The sequence below is a fragment of the Tinamus guttatus genome, unplaced genomic scaffold (assembly GCF_059628265.1).
Source record: "Tinamus guttatus ecotype Peru unplaced genomic scaffold, ASM5962826v1 Tinamus_guttatus_pri_ptg000861l, whole genome shotgun sequence".
Classification (NCBI taxonomy): domain Eukaryota; kingdom Metazoa; phylum Chordata; class Aves; order Tinamiformes; family Tinamidae; genus Tinamus; species Tinamus guttatus.
In genome coordinates, this window is record NW_028289395.1 from 112875 (window position 1) to 126849 (window position 13975).

Sequence of the window (13975 nt, forward strand, 5' to 3'; positions counted from 1 at the left end):
AAGCCTTTGTATTACAGCATTAAACTCTGTGGAGGCCTTTTGCTGTTTTAGGTTTAACCAGTACATTGTTTGCCTCGCCCATCACGTGATAGCGATGTGGTTCATCCGATGTCGACTTCCCTTCCGGAAGGACTTTGTCCCTTATATTACGAAGGTAATGGATACTATGGAATTGCAATAACACACAGTGAAAAAGATGTCTTAAAAACTGCCCTGAGCAGTGCAAAGGTTCTATCTGAAACCAGAATGATTCTTCTTTTCTTGTCAACATCTTTTTCCAAAACTAAATTTGAGTTTTGGGCATTGGCCCATGATTGTAGTTTTTCAACTCTGAGTCCTAATCATTGAAACTGTTACCTGTTTGTCTCAATTGGCAGGGTTTACGCTCAAATGTCCTCCTCTCCTTTGATGACACACCAGAGAAGGACAGTTTCAGGGCTCGTAGTACAAGCCTGAACGAGAGGCCAAAAAGGTAAATTGAATTTGAATCCAGTGTTGGATCCAGTTCCCTGTTTTAGTGGTCACACCCTTCCCTCTGTTTTTCTGGAGAAGGGTGCGTTTAGTTATCCAAAATCTGATAGTGGAATTAAGCAAGCAAAGTAAACCTCTTTAGGTGTGTCTTTTACCAATCCCTTGACATAGACAGGCAAGACAATGGAATCAAACTAAGCTGACAGTGTGATAGTGCAGAGGAGGGTGTCCCTAGCTGTTATATAAGATTGACAGTAAGGTAAGGTGTGGGCTTTAGTTTATCTATTTATTTATTTTTGAAACCGTTTCTTTCATGTTGATACGTATCAGTGTGGTGCTAACTGAAGTGAGGGAGAAGGGAATGTCTACATCCATATTGATAGTGTTAACTCTTTTTAACAGTTCACCTGTAATGACCATGGAAATGCTTGCCAGAGAAATTGTTATGCTTAGCAACACGTATACACCGAGTGAGCCAGTGCTGTGCTTTTCCTTAGTGCTATCTGCCAAGTCAATGTACAAGGGCTGGGGTGGGATATCTGTTTACCTGCATTGCCTGATCCTGTTCGGAATCTTGAAACCAGTTTGTGAGTTTAGTGCAAAGCCCTGTTGTCTTCAGAAGTGAAAATGCACCTTGCCAGCAGGATTTCAAAGCACCGTTGCAGAGATGGGAGAATATTGCCTGGAAAGCTTACTGGGAGCCTCCAGTGTCCTTTTACCTGCAGGGCTTACCTAAATTGGTTCACTTAACTTGCTTTAGGGTTTACATGCAGTAAGCATACAGTGGTATTTGAACCCTGGGGAAAGTGCCTCTACTTTAACTGCAAGGCTCAGTGAGTACCTTGCAATGAAGAAACACCATCCTTGCCCTCGTGCTGTAGCTGTAAACGCTGTTTTGTGTTTTCATCTATCCCATCCCCTCTGCTTTCATCGAGAAATTTGGAGGAGGTGCTTCTTGCCACTTGTCTCAAGTTAGAATTTCAACTGATCTTTCTTCAACACCTATTTAATTCAACCAGGTTGGAATACTACTGTATCAAAAGGCTGTTGCTTTGGCTAACGCTGTTGGATCCCTTTCCACAGAATTCCTGTTAGGGACTGTAGGCTGCTGTGCTCAGGCAGCAGCTGAGGCGCCAGGGCAGCGGTGACGAGAGGAAACAGCTTCTAGCAGATACCTTTGCTTGAGGAAATGTTATTTGAATCACTAAGGTCAGGAAAGCAGGCATGTACTTTAGGTAAGGTGCCAGAGCTGGAGGCGATTCCCAGGTTTCTGGGTGGCGTGGTGTTGCTGGAGATGGTATCTCAGTGTAAGCCTGTGCTCTCTGTGGTCACATCTCCATCTGTGGCCCGAATGTCATCTCAGAGATGCCTGGGAGGAGAAGAGAAGGAGAAATAGATCTGATCCCTACATGGACTGACTGTGTAATCATTCCCTGAAGCGGGACTGCTGACAAGTCATGTTCAGAAAGAGCCAGACAGATTAAATAAGTATTTGGATCTCGTATACACTGATACAAGCTGATGGTCCAACCGTTGTGTCCTGATTAGCACTCCGACAGGCATGAATTTCACCTTGCCTAATTAAAGTGCCTCTGAGAAGTTAATTGCTGTCTCACAGATGCAATTGGCATCTGACAGTGTGAACACCATCCTTCATTTCTGTTCTAGCTGAAAGTCAAATGGGTTTCCACAAGGCACCTGAAATAAGACTGGCAGAAAAGCATCACACAGTCAGCAACAGCCCAAAGGACGTTTGTCCTCTTGCCGTTCCATCCATATGGCGCAAGAAGGATAAATCTCCTTCAGAAGGGCTGAATCTCCTCCCGTGTCAGATTTGCATTCAGATGCTTTTGCCTTTCTTTAAGACAGCGTAGTATTCCAACTGTCATTTCGATCAGTTTTGTTTTAACTTGTACTAATTTCATTTGTTTTGTAGCACGTTTAAAATCTTGTTTTCAAAATATGGTTTGTCTTTTTTAATGCTTTCGGCTCTGCTTGTTTGTATGTTTTAATTTTTGTTTTCCTTTTTTGGCATTTGTTTTATTTTATATCACCCTCCGGGATCCCCCAATATTGACCCTGTGGCCTGTGACCTTTCAACCTTCATCCCTACAATGATTTCCTCCCTTCCTGTGACCTCTTTTGGGGCTTGGTGCTTCTCCACCTAGTAGTTTAAGACTAGCCAAAAATGCAAAGCAAGGCTTGAATAACTCTCCTCCAGTGAAAGAGCTGAAAGAATCCTCTGCAGTTGATGCCTTCCGATCCCGCAGCATCAGTGTGTCTGAACATGTGGTCCGCAGGTAGAGGCACTTTAAATGGGGAAAATCCAAGAGCAGTTCAGCACTTGGAAATATTACTGCAAGGGCGGGTGGAAACAGGGTGGATTTGCATGTGGGGATGCTTGCATGACTGCATTAGGCTATTAAAGATCTGGTCTTAGCTGCAGTCTAGGTTTTGGGAAGGTGTCATGGGTATTCCGTGGCTTCCCAGGGCCAGCTGCTGGATTGTCACATCACGCCCTGTGCTGGGGGTGTTTACTTTGCCCTATTCTCTGATGCTTTAGCGGCAAAAAATTCCATTCCAAAGTAAAGATGATGCACCAAAAAAAAAAAAAAGGTTGCATTCTGTGCAAATGAGAATCCTTGTCTAAAAATTCACTAAAACTTAAGCATTCTAGGAAGTGACTCGACATAGGAGGGTCTTGATATTCTGCAAACTGATGTGCCAGCCTTCCTCAAAGCGAGGAATGTTTTTGGCCCTTTCTTGGGACCTGTTCTGTGAGTAAAGAGAGCTGATGAAGTATTTTAGTCTAAAGTGACTCTCTGTGAAGCCTTAGCTTATTGCTCCACAGAGGAGTGGAGGGTGAAATGTATACGAAGCCATTGCTTTCATGGCTAATGAGAAAAAAAGGGGTTTTGATCACAGTGAGCACGGGCATTAATTTGCTCAAATGAAAGACAAAAAAAATATTCTAGTTTCTTAAAGATCTTAAGATCTGTGCCCTTGAATGTTAATTTGTTACCTATAACATATTGGTTGAAAATCTGAACTTCAGGATTTGTGCTTTAATCTATAGGGAACATATTTTCTTCTGGCAGTAGAGTTTTTCTGTTTGTTTATGTACTTTTGACTGTATTTTATTTGGGGCAGTGATGCTGAAGTGACTGGATTTGCTGTATTTCCGGATTGGATATACTTCTGGCACTTCATTCTCTAATGTCCCCGTTAGTGTATTATTGACTATCTTCCCTGGTACTTATATGTAAGTTGTAGCAACTGAAAGTTCAGGTATTTATCCTTAAACAAGACAAAGAGGTTCCCATGTCATGACAATTTGGCCATACTTAAACCTGGCTTGTATTACGATGGCACAAGGAGTTGTCTTTATAAAGCTACTGCAACCCAGCCAGCTTTTGCAATTGATTGTTTCAAATTCCATTCCTAACTCAGTTTGCAGGCAAAATTACTCTCTATTGTTGTGCAAATCTACTGTTCAGAGTGCAATTTTTTTTTCTCTTTCAAATCAAATTAGGTGTTACATACCAATTGAACTTGTTTGGAGGAAAAAAAAAGAAAATATGTGAAGGATGCAACAGAGAAAAAAAGCAAACCACAGAGTTATAATTAACGGCTCATGGGCAGCCCGTTGCCTGGGAAGCCCTGCAGGTTGCCTGTGTCACGGGGTGCTTGTCCTCGCTGTAGATAGCAAATGCAAAGCATGGTGCTGCCACTCGCTCGCTGATGCAGTTGCCCATGAGCCACCCAACATCACTAGTTGGTTGATGGACATTTAAGTATTTCTCAAAGTAAAGTAAAAATCTGCATTCTACAGTGACAATCTACAAAGTGCAGTATGAGGGTGATCCAAAAATATCTTGACTGTATTCTGGGGTTTAAGTTTGGCTATCTCTCTATTCTGGCCAGTGCATGTATTGCAGGTTGCCCTGCATCTTACAGTCTTTTGGGTGACAGGGACAGTGTTTTGCAATGTGATCTGTCAGTTGGAAACATTCTCTTCTAGTCGGATACAAACATCTATCACTAGCTCAAGCCTGGGCTCTGCCGATGAAAATTCAATGGCTCAGGCTGATGACAATTTAAAAAATCTCCACCTGGAGCTCACCGAGACCTGTCTGGATATGATGGCCCGATACGTCTTCTCAAACTTCACTGCAGTACCTAAGAGGTAGGGGTCAGGCCCTGGCCGCTGGAGAGGGGTTTCCATTTGAGCTTCATCTTTCACTTTATTTTAGTGGAAAATGACTGTTTTGTGCTCAAGGCCGTGGCAGAGCCAGGCTCTGGCGTTGTTCCTTGCAGATAAATATGAAGTTAGGTGAGAGAAGTGCACTGGAGCCAGCCAGCCTTGGGCTCAGCCCTGGCTGTCCCAGCGGAGGCGCTGTGCTGGCTCTGGTGACCTGCTGTCCCTGAGCAGTGCTGTGCTCTGCCTCCGTGTGACAGTGGCCCTCTTGGTGACAGTGCTGAGTGTCCAGCCAGCTGGATTCAGCCCAAGGGCGTTTACTTTCCTTGCTGATCCCTCCCAGAGGGAGGCTCAGGCTGCCTTCCCCTGCTCTCCTAATGCGTGTCCGGGGGGCCAGCAGTAGCACTGCTGTCAGTTGATCCTGAAGCAGCTCAGCCCCTATTCCAATGGATAATGTGTACATTGGTCAGAGTTGGGGCAGGAAGTTAAAAGACACCAGAAGAAGGAGGAAAGCAGGATCTGCGACATACCTAAAGTGAGGCTGAGAGTGTGTTCCTACAAACGTGTCTCCAGGTCTCCTGTGGGCGAGTTTCTGCTGGCTGGAGGAAGGACGAAGACGTGGCTGGTTGGTAACAAGCTCGTGACTATCACTACGAGTGTTGGAACAGGGACAAGGTCTCTGCTTGGCCTAGACTCTGGAGAGCTCCAAAGCAGTACAGAATCAAGGTAAACTCTGCTACTATTTCTAGAAATACCACCTAGCAAAGTCAGTTAAACCATGGTTATGCCAAATCCTTTTAGTCGTTCCTCTTAATTAAAGAGAACTCTTGTTTGTCCAGCGTGATTGTTTGCTCTCTCAGTAACACTGTTCTTTTTCCACAGCTCAGACCCTGTTTCACAAGTGAGACAGACTAAAGAAGCTCCAGCAAAGCTAGAGTCTCAAGCTGGGCAGCAGGTCTGCAGGAGCTCTCGCAACAGAGTCAGATCCATGTCCGGTAAGTTCCTAACCTGGAGTCTTACAGCTGCTCTTGGGTCTGAGTAGTAGACTTGGGTGTCACCTCATTTGAGAATCGGGGCTGTCTTGTGTTTTGGAGAGGGCCAGCAGCAGCTGGTGGCCTCGGGAGGTGCTTCTCATCTTGCTGCTCCATGCAGGAAGCTCTGGCAGTGGTGTCAGTGGTGAGCTTTTGCAGTGAGTCCACTGTATTAGCTAACCTGGTGGTTTAAAAGCAGCACAGAATTCTTTTAAGTTGCTAATATTGTGAGCTCAGGTGCTAGAGGAGCTAGACTTCCTGTTCTGAGGTAATTTTAGTGCTAACTAAACATGGCTCTCCTTTCCGTTCTGTGCTTCTGCTAGGTGGCCATGCCTTACGTGTTGGTGCTTTAGACAGTTCGGCTTCCCAAGGGATTCAGAGTCCTCCTGCTCCTGCACCTCGAACAGAGAAGACAAACCCTCCGGCACAGACACCTCTGCAGAAAGAAAAGGCAAATTTGGCTGCGTACGTCCCTCTGCTGACACAGGGCTGGGCAGAAATCCTCGTGCGCAGGCCCACAGGTATTCTTGGCCTGGGTGTGGAGTGGGTATTTTTTGATTAGCTAAGGAACTGAAGCCTGATGGAGAAGAAAAAATCATATTTAGTGCAAATGGTAGACTCTTCTGCCTTTTGAAATTAACACTTCTGATACTTGATTCTTTGGAATCTTTCTTTAGTGTTTTAAAGCTATAAAAGAGCTGTGAAAAGACTGAAGTGAGAGCTTATATTTGCAGATCAAATGCTGTTACAGAAATAGAGCCAGATCATGTCAGACTTACTTCGTGCCTCCTGTTTTTGCACTGCACCATGTTCTTTCTTGAAAATCTGTCTGAGCTGTGTTTTTGCCTCACATCCTGGATGCAGGATGAATAAGGCTTACAGCTAGAGTGCCTCCTTGCATCTCGTGTTAGGGAAAGAAATGTGGAAGGTAAAACTTCCTGTCTGGTTAAAAATTGAAGCTTTCTGGAGTGGAAGTACTGAATGCTCTTTCCTAACTGTCTTCACCAGGTAACACGAGCTGGCTAATGAGCCTGGAGAACCCGCTCAGTCCTTTTTCTTCAGATATCAACAATATGCCCCTGCAAGAGCTCTCCAATGCGCTCATGGCTGCAGAGCGGTTCAAGGAGCACCGAGAAACAGCTCTCTATAAATCCCTCTCTGTCCCATCCTCCAGCTTGGCCACTGGGACAGCCAAACCATCCCTTCTGCAGCGCTCCAATACAGGTGAGAGATGTCTGGCCAGCAGCATGTCCAACGTAGCTGCCACTGGCCTGTTCAAGGTCAGCTGGAGTTACTGCAGGTCTTCTAGAACAGTAAAGCTAGCAGCATGAGGAATAACGTAGTGAGGAGAAGAGAAATCAGTTCTTCTCCATAGCAGAAAGTGTTCAGGATAAAAATTATCTTCCTCCTTGCTTCTAATATTCCATTGGGAAAAAAAGTCACTTAAAAAATAGCTTCTTTGGAGGAGTATTGAGTGTCATGCTAAATGTTCCGCTGGTGAAGATGCAAAAGCCATGGATGTTTTCCCTTTCCCACATGGTTGGGACTGATCTGGGCTTCCTCTGTGTGGATGGAACTTCCTGTGCAGTGTTTCCATTTCCATTTGTCTTTAGGACGGAGCTTTTTTGGCTGCTGACAGCACTGGGCTCCTGGGAGAATGGTCTAATACCAACCTTGCCGTTCAGTGTGTGTTTGCCACTGTCTTTTACAGTGTGAGACATGTCAGCATGTCAGTCCTGTTTGCTGTGAATATATTCCCTTTTAAAAGGATTGTTTGGCCTTTAGACTCAGGCATTTGAGTTTCTTAACTCATCACTTAAGTTTCTTTTGATGGCTTTAACAACAGCCTCAACGTGTCACTATGTTGACTCTGCTGCCTGGTGACATGAGCACTAGCTCACTTCTGCAGGGGCTGTTAATGCTGAGAGGCCTCTTTGGACCAACAACTGGATTTTGGGAGCCTTGTACAGCTCAGGGCTGTGATCATCAACACCTGAAACTGCCTGAGGCTCTCGGCATTGCTAGAGCTAGCACAGCTGGCTGGAGGTGACATTAATAGTGTAGGTTGTTTGGAAAGCCAATAAAAATGCTTGCTTTAAACAACCTCACCAAGACCTTTTTGGCAAAACATGATTTTAAGGTTTCAGGGTGTGTAAGGCGTAAAAATTCAAGCTAAAATTAAATGATACCTTTGAAAAAAATCTTATCTGTGAACAATTTCATTGACCTTTAAGATCTTGTGGCGCATAAACATTAATAGATTAGTTAAAAGAAGCACCTACTTAAATGTCAGTCCCAGGGCAGTTCTCAGGAAAATTATTTAAGCCGTGTTCTTGGTAATGCAACTTCTACATTAGCAAGAATTCAAATTCCTGTAGAATTTTTGGAACTGCCTGACAAATTAATGTTTTGGGTCATATATGTGTTGCTCTCTTTTAGCCTTTTTAGAGGCAAAAACTGTGTAAATCTTTATCTGTATTTCTACTCTTCAGTCTTCTGTGTGTTTAAAAATGATCTTTTGTGAAAAGTATGTGGCTTAGGAAAAGCCCACCCTTGTTTCTGGCTTGTGCTAGGATATCTCCAAGGGCTTCTCCATTTTCTAGCTCTAAAAGCTAAGATGCATTCTTCCAAGAGAGCAGCTTGGGTCTGGTTGTTTGAATGTGTTTATGCCTCCCTAGTCATGGTGAGACCCTCTACCCTGAAAGAATCCCATTGGCATCTAGTGAGCTTATCCCAGCTTGTTCTTTCCTTTGGTCTGCTTTTTATTTATTTATTTGTTTTTTTTAATTTATTTTTAAATAGGTTCTTGGTTACATTTTAAACTCTGTGCTTTTTAATTTTTCATATAGTCTCTCCTTCCTTTTGATGTAGCTGCTCACTTGATTTCCCTTTGCAGTGGCCTCTTTCTCTTCCATGTACCAGTCCAGTTGTCAAGGGAAGTTGCACAGGAGCATATCCTGGGCAGGTATATTTATATATATTTAAGGAAAAAAAAAAAAAGTATTGCCATAGAAGAACACCTCTGATTCATAGAAAATGTTTCCCTCATACTTCATTTTCCCCTTTCATGTCTCCTGTCTGTACCCGGTCTCATTACTCTCAACAAATGGGATCTTGACTAGCATGAAGAAGTCCAAGCCAGATCCAACATTTGCAAGTGCAGATGCCAACTTAAGACAACTTGTGTTTTAGCTGGGGTGGGTTGGGAGTCAGGAGGCACAGTGTTAAATGACACATCAAAATGTCTGAGTGTCTTAATGGAATTATTTATTTTCAGCTTTATTTTACAATTGGCTTTGTGTTCTGCTAATTTGGAACGCTCCCATTTCTGGGAATAACACCGTGTATGTGATAGGAAGAGCTATTCTGAAATGAGGTCCCAAACTGCTTGGCCCACAGAAAACTGGCCACAAAATCTGATGCTGTTTCATGTTACAGTGGGTGCTGGTTGCAATGGGGAAATCTGATAATTGTAGCTTTGCAGAGTCTACATAGATGGATAGCATAAAATCTTTCTCTACTTCATTAAAATAGTTTTCCTAAATAAATAATGTGGAAATCAAATTGCTTACCTCACGAGCACCGCACCTGCGTTGCTTTGATGATCTGCAGTGCTTTGTGATTTTAATGAAAGGGTTGAAATTTCCTTCCCCCTTCTTTCCCTTGGTGGAAAGTTCTCTGCAGAGCAGCAGGGTACTCCTAACTGCTTGTTCTTGTTCAGGCCTATTAAAGCAACACAAAGATGCTGCAGTAAAATATTTTTCTATACTTCTCTTCGCTCATACTATTTTGTTCCCACCTACAGTGCAATTAGTGAGCGTGCACATTATTTAAAAACACAGCAATCTTGGCAGCAGTGTAAGAGCTAGGGAAGCTTGGAAGCACTGGGTATATGCAGGTGTGTTCTGGCTTGGACAGCTAACCAGATCAGCACGTTTTTTAGAAGGTATGTGTGTGCGATGCTAACTCTTAATTGCTTCTTTGAAATAACTTTGGTCCTGCGAGTTGAAATCAATCCAGGAAAAAAAAAAAAGCTGCTTTAGTAATTTTTATTTTTGCTGATTATTTTTCTTTTGTGTCTGTGCTAATTTATTTATTTATTTTTACTTTGGAAAACAAATCTTGGCCTTTCAGATTGGTCTTCCAGTCCCTTGTGTGCGTAACGGGAAGCCTCCTGTTCTCCAGCCTTTTCCTCAGGACAAAAAAAAAAAAATAAAAAGCGAGGTCAAGAAGAGCCTTTGGTCAGACTCAGCCCTGGGGTCAGGGTTCTGCCTGGAGCAGGGACAAGGTTATGTGCTGTGATAACCTCCTCCACCATAGGCAGGGCTTCCAGGAGCTTTCTTGTCGGTGTGGGTCATTAACCATTTGTCTGAGCAGACGCCACGTGCAGGTTTCCCAGTATTGTGGCAGTGCATGTATTACTCTCCCTCTCTTGTCTTTTCATGTGTCTGAGGCTGAATTATTTTGCTTCTGCTGAGACATACTAGGAAAACTGCCAACCTGCAAGTAAATGGCTCCTAGTAAAACATCTCTCCTTCTAGGCTGCTCTCAGGCACAGGAGCATTGCATTTCAATGCAAGAAAGACCTTTTCTTTTGCATAGTTGCACAGAACTGATGTCTTCCTTGCCTGGATGATAATGGACTTTTAATGCTAGTCTTTTATTTTCACGCATCTCTGTAGTTACTGTCTGTCCTGATAACTGAGTATTGATGTGCCCAAGGTCCCATTTTCTTCATTCTCTCCCCTGCTTGTTCATCAGTAACAATTGGAAACAACTGCACTTATTTTGACAAAAGCAGATGCAGCCCTTTGCTTTAAGGGTAAGTTGCTCAGTTATTCTGTGCAAAAGGGAAACCAGGAACAAGTCTGAGATCAAAGAACTAGACCACACATCCAACATGGCCTTCCATTGAAATCCCATAGGGAAAAGGCTGGTACTTCAGAGGAAAGGATGGAGTCCTGCCAGCCTGTGCCTCTTTGCTGACTTGGCCTCTTGTGCGTTGTGTCTCGGTAGAGTCAGCGGTTGTGCTGGAGGAAGGGAGCCCCTTGGAAGTGGAGCTGAAGGAAACGGATTCCCCTGCTGAGTCTCCGGAGAGTGAAGATTTTGAGGCTGGATGCCCTGACCAGGTCCTGAACGAGGAGAGGTTTGGTAAACCCCAGGAGTCTTACAGCAGGGTAAGGAGAAGCAGCAGCCTGCCAATTCTGTCCTGTGTTCCAGCCTCATCTTTGGGCGCTGGAGATCTGCCTGTGCTCAGCCGAGTCCCCCACTGTGTTATACCCTGTAGGAATTCATTAGTGATACCAAAATGCAGCTATGGTTGAGAGTTTGGGTGGTTCACAAGGGAGAACACAGAGAACAGCAGCAGTAAATACCTGTTTTATGCAGGGTCATCCATGTGCATTTCTTTGTATTTGGGGACTTCTCTGCCCATCTTTTACTGAAAGTGTTTGGGGGTGTTTCAGATACTACCATGCCAGCTTTTATTTTACTTATTGGGAAAATTGTCCATCTTTGTTTGTTTTCTTTTAAGTCCTCCTCAACCTCTAGTCAAGAGGAAAAATCTCTGAAATCAGAAGACCTGGTGGAAGGCGGCATTCCCATCGGGAGAGCCCTCCCCTCGGAGGACAGCCGGACGCTGGAGGAACTTTCCTTCCAGCCGTCCCAGCCGCTCAGCAAGTCGAGCTCCTCCCCTGAGCTGCAGACGCTGCAGGAGGTTCTCAAAGACGCCAATGGCAGAGAAGTGACGAGAAGGCTGAGCACAGAAGTGAAATCCAAATCTCAGTCTGGGAACCTGGAAGGGGAAGGGCTGGGAAGTTGGTTGGGCCGGGGCGAGGATGCCAGAGCGGCCGGGCCGGGGGGCTTGGATGGCAGCGGGGCGGCCACCTCGCCGCGCTCGCCCGGCGGGCACCGGCCCCGCGGTTACACCATCTCCGACTCGGCGCCCTCGAGGAGGGGCAAACGCATCGAGAGGGAGGCCTTCAAGAGCAGAACCGCGGCCTCCAACGCGGAGAAAGTACCGGGAATAAACCCCAGGTGGGTTGGAGGGGCACGTCGGAAGCAACGTAGAGCTTGAAACTGCGGGAGCCGCAGCTGGGTTTGCTCCAAGTGGCCCGGGGGTTTTTTAAGAGAGACAAAACAGTGTCTGGATAAAAGAAGGACTAGTAGCCTGTTATTTCAGGTCCTGAATACAGACGTAGTGAACACACTACCACGAAAATAATTTTGCAATCTTAGGAAATAAATCTCTTAACTAATCAGAGAAATAGATTAATATTTTTCTGATGATTCTACTCTTTCCTAATGATTCTACTCTTTCCTAATTTGGAGTACCAGTGAGTGTCTGTGGCTTGAGTACAGGTCACCTAGAGTTAATTGAGCTGTGAATGGGGTGGGTTGCTAGCCTTGCTTTTCAGAAATGCAAAGTGCAAAGTACTCAGCACAAGGAAGGATGGGTGGCTGGAAGAGCTGCTTTTCAAATGTGGGATATTGACATTGCCCAAAACTATGGCATGAGACAGCTGCCTTCTTGATGGCAGGTTAATTTTGTAAAATCCAAGTCTCTGAAAAATGGCTTATCTTCTAGACTAAAAATATGTCAGATAACTGTGATGCAGGAGTGCCTTCCCACTCCTTCATCCTGCATAGAGAGTGCCTGTTGGATAAGGAATTTGTGCAGCTGCCACTGCTTGAGATAATGACAGATTTTGACATGGGTTTCTACTCAACAGGAGGTAGTCCAGGCACTTAAAGTGTCTTTAAAACATGAATAATACTCTGCTAGGACTGTAATTTCCTCTCTTTTTCTTCTCTATACAATGTTCTTATATGCAACAGATTAAAATGGATTTACTGCTTATGATAACGGGGCTTGTTTTTCCCCCCCCTCCAGCTTTGTGTTTTTACAGTTATACCACTCGCCCTTCTTTGGAGATGAAAACAACAAGCCCCTTTTGTTGCCAAATGAGGTAGGCAAGGGTGTATTAATTAATATATCCGGTTATTTTTTGTAACATAAAACTTGGTGCATAATTTTTCATGCCTGCAGCTGAGATGAAGAGGTGTTTTAATTTATAGTGATGGATGCATCTAATCCATGCAGTTTTCCAGATTAATCTCAAGAAAAAGAAGCCCCGTAGGTGCCATGTAGGGCAGCTCTGTTCCCTAAGCCAGTGCCCATGGCCTCTTGTAGAGCAGAATTGGGCAACATTCATTGAGATGAGTGCTGAGTTGATTAGCAAAAGTCGGGAATCTTTCCTTGCTCCTTGTACCCTCACAGTCTGTGTGTAGCGTGCCACTATCCCGAGGAGGTTCTGGGGAGGGTGACGCTGTTTGGAGATAACTGCTGCTTAAAGATACGCCGAATGTTTTGATTGCAGACATTTGAAAGATCGGTGCAGCTCCTGGATCAAATTCCTTCTTACGACACGCACAAGATTGCAGTGCTCTATGTTGGAGAAGGCCAGGTGAGTTGTGTGCAAATGCCTTAATTGTTCAAGGGGTCCATTTCAGCATGGAGCTGAAGGCCAAGGAGCAGTTGTGCAGTCTGAGTGACTCTGGGTCTGTCTGTGCAGGAAACATCTTGCTGTCCTACCTGCCAAAGCAGGAGCCCGGGGGAAGCCCCTCTTAGCAGGGAAGACCCTGGTTGCTCCAGTCGATGGAGACGTCTTGCCTTGCACTGTGGGACTCTTGTGTTTTGTATTTCCTAGAGCAACAATGAAATTGCCATTCTGTCAAACGAACACGGATCCTATCGCTACACAGAGTTCCTGACGGGGTTGGGGAAGCTCATTGAGCTCAAAGACTGTCAGCCTGATAAAATTTACCTTGGTGGCCTGGACGTGTGTGGGGAGGATGGGCAGTTCACATACTGCTGGCATGATGACATTATGCAAGGTAAGATGGCTCCAGAAGCTGGAGGATGGTTTCTGCTCGTCTTAAAGGTGGGTCCCACAAATCGTTTCCTTCCCTGGGGTGTGGTAGAGACAACCTGGGGCTCTGTTCTCTTTTTCTCTGATATCTTGGTATGTTGTGGATTAAAACTTTGAGGAGGTGTCTACATACCTTATTTATGGAAAAAAAAAATCATGCTCCTTGCTTATTAAATAATCTGAACAATCGAAGATTGATTTGGTGATACATAGAGGTTTGCAGAATAAGCTGTTCCTTCTTGACCTGCTATGAAACCTGTTAGCTGAGGGCAGTGTTCCTGCCAAAAATTTGCTGAAAGTTTCACTTCAGAACAGTATTGACAGTAGGAGGGTTGTCATTATCC

General features: G+C 44.6%; 1 protein-coding gene across 5 annotated transcripts in view; it reads left to right on the forward strand.

The window, feature by feature from the left end:
* TSC2 (TSC complex subunit 2) overlaps positions 1-13975 on the forward strand; it is a 31504-nt gene that overhangs the window by 14969 nt on the left and 2560 nt on the right. Inside the window, exons 24-37 of one of the 5 annotated variants that reach the window (XM_088537727.1) lie at positions 52-154; positions 378-472; positions 2640-2771; positions 4493-4657; positions 5243-5395; positions 5552-5664; positions 6024-6221; positions 6709-6924; positions 8597-8665; positions 10717-10877; positions 11234-11736; positions 12593-12668; positions 13080-13166; positions 13410-13596. In XM_088537727.1, the coding sequence (XP_088393853.1) occupies positions 52-154; positions 378-472; positions 2640-2771; positions 4493-4657; positions 5243-5395; positions 5552-5664; positions 6024-6221; positions 6709-6924; positions 8597-8665; positions 10717-10877; positions 11234-11736; positions 12593-12668; positions 13080-13166; positions 13410-13596 (2258 nt within the window). The remainder of the gene's footprint in view (positions 1-51; positions 155-377; positions 473-2639; positions 2772-4492; positions 4658-5242; positions 5396-5551; positions 5665-6023; positions 6222-6708; positions 6925-8596; positions 8666-10716; positions 10878-11233; positions 11737-12592; positions 12669-13079; positions 13167-13409; positions 13597-13975) is intronic. The other 4 variants (XM_088537728.1, XM_088537729.1, XM_088537730.1 and 1 more) reach the window with 4 other exon arrangements.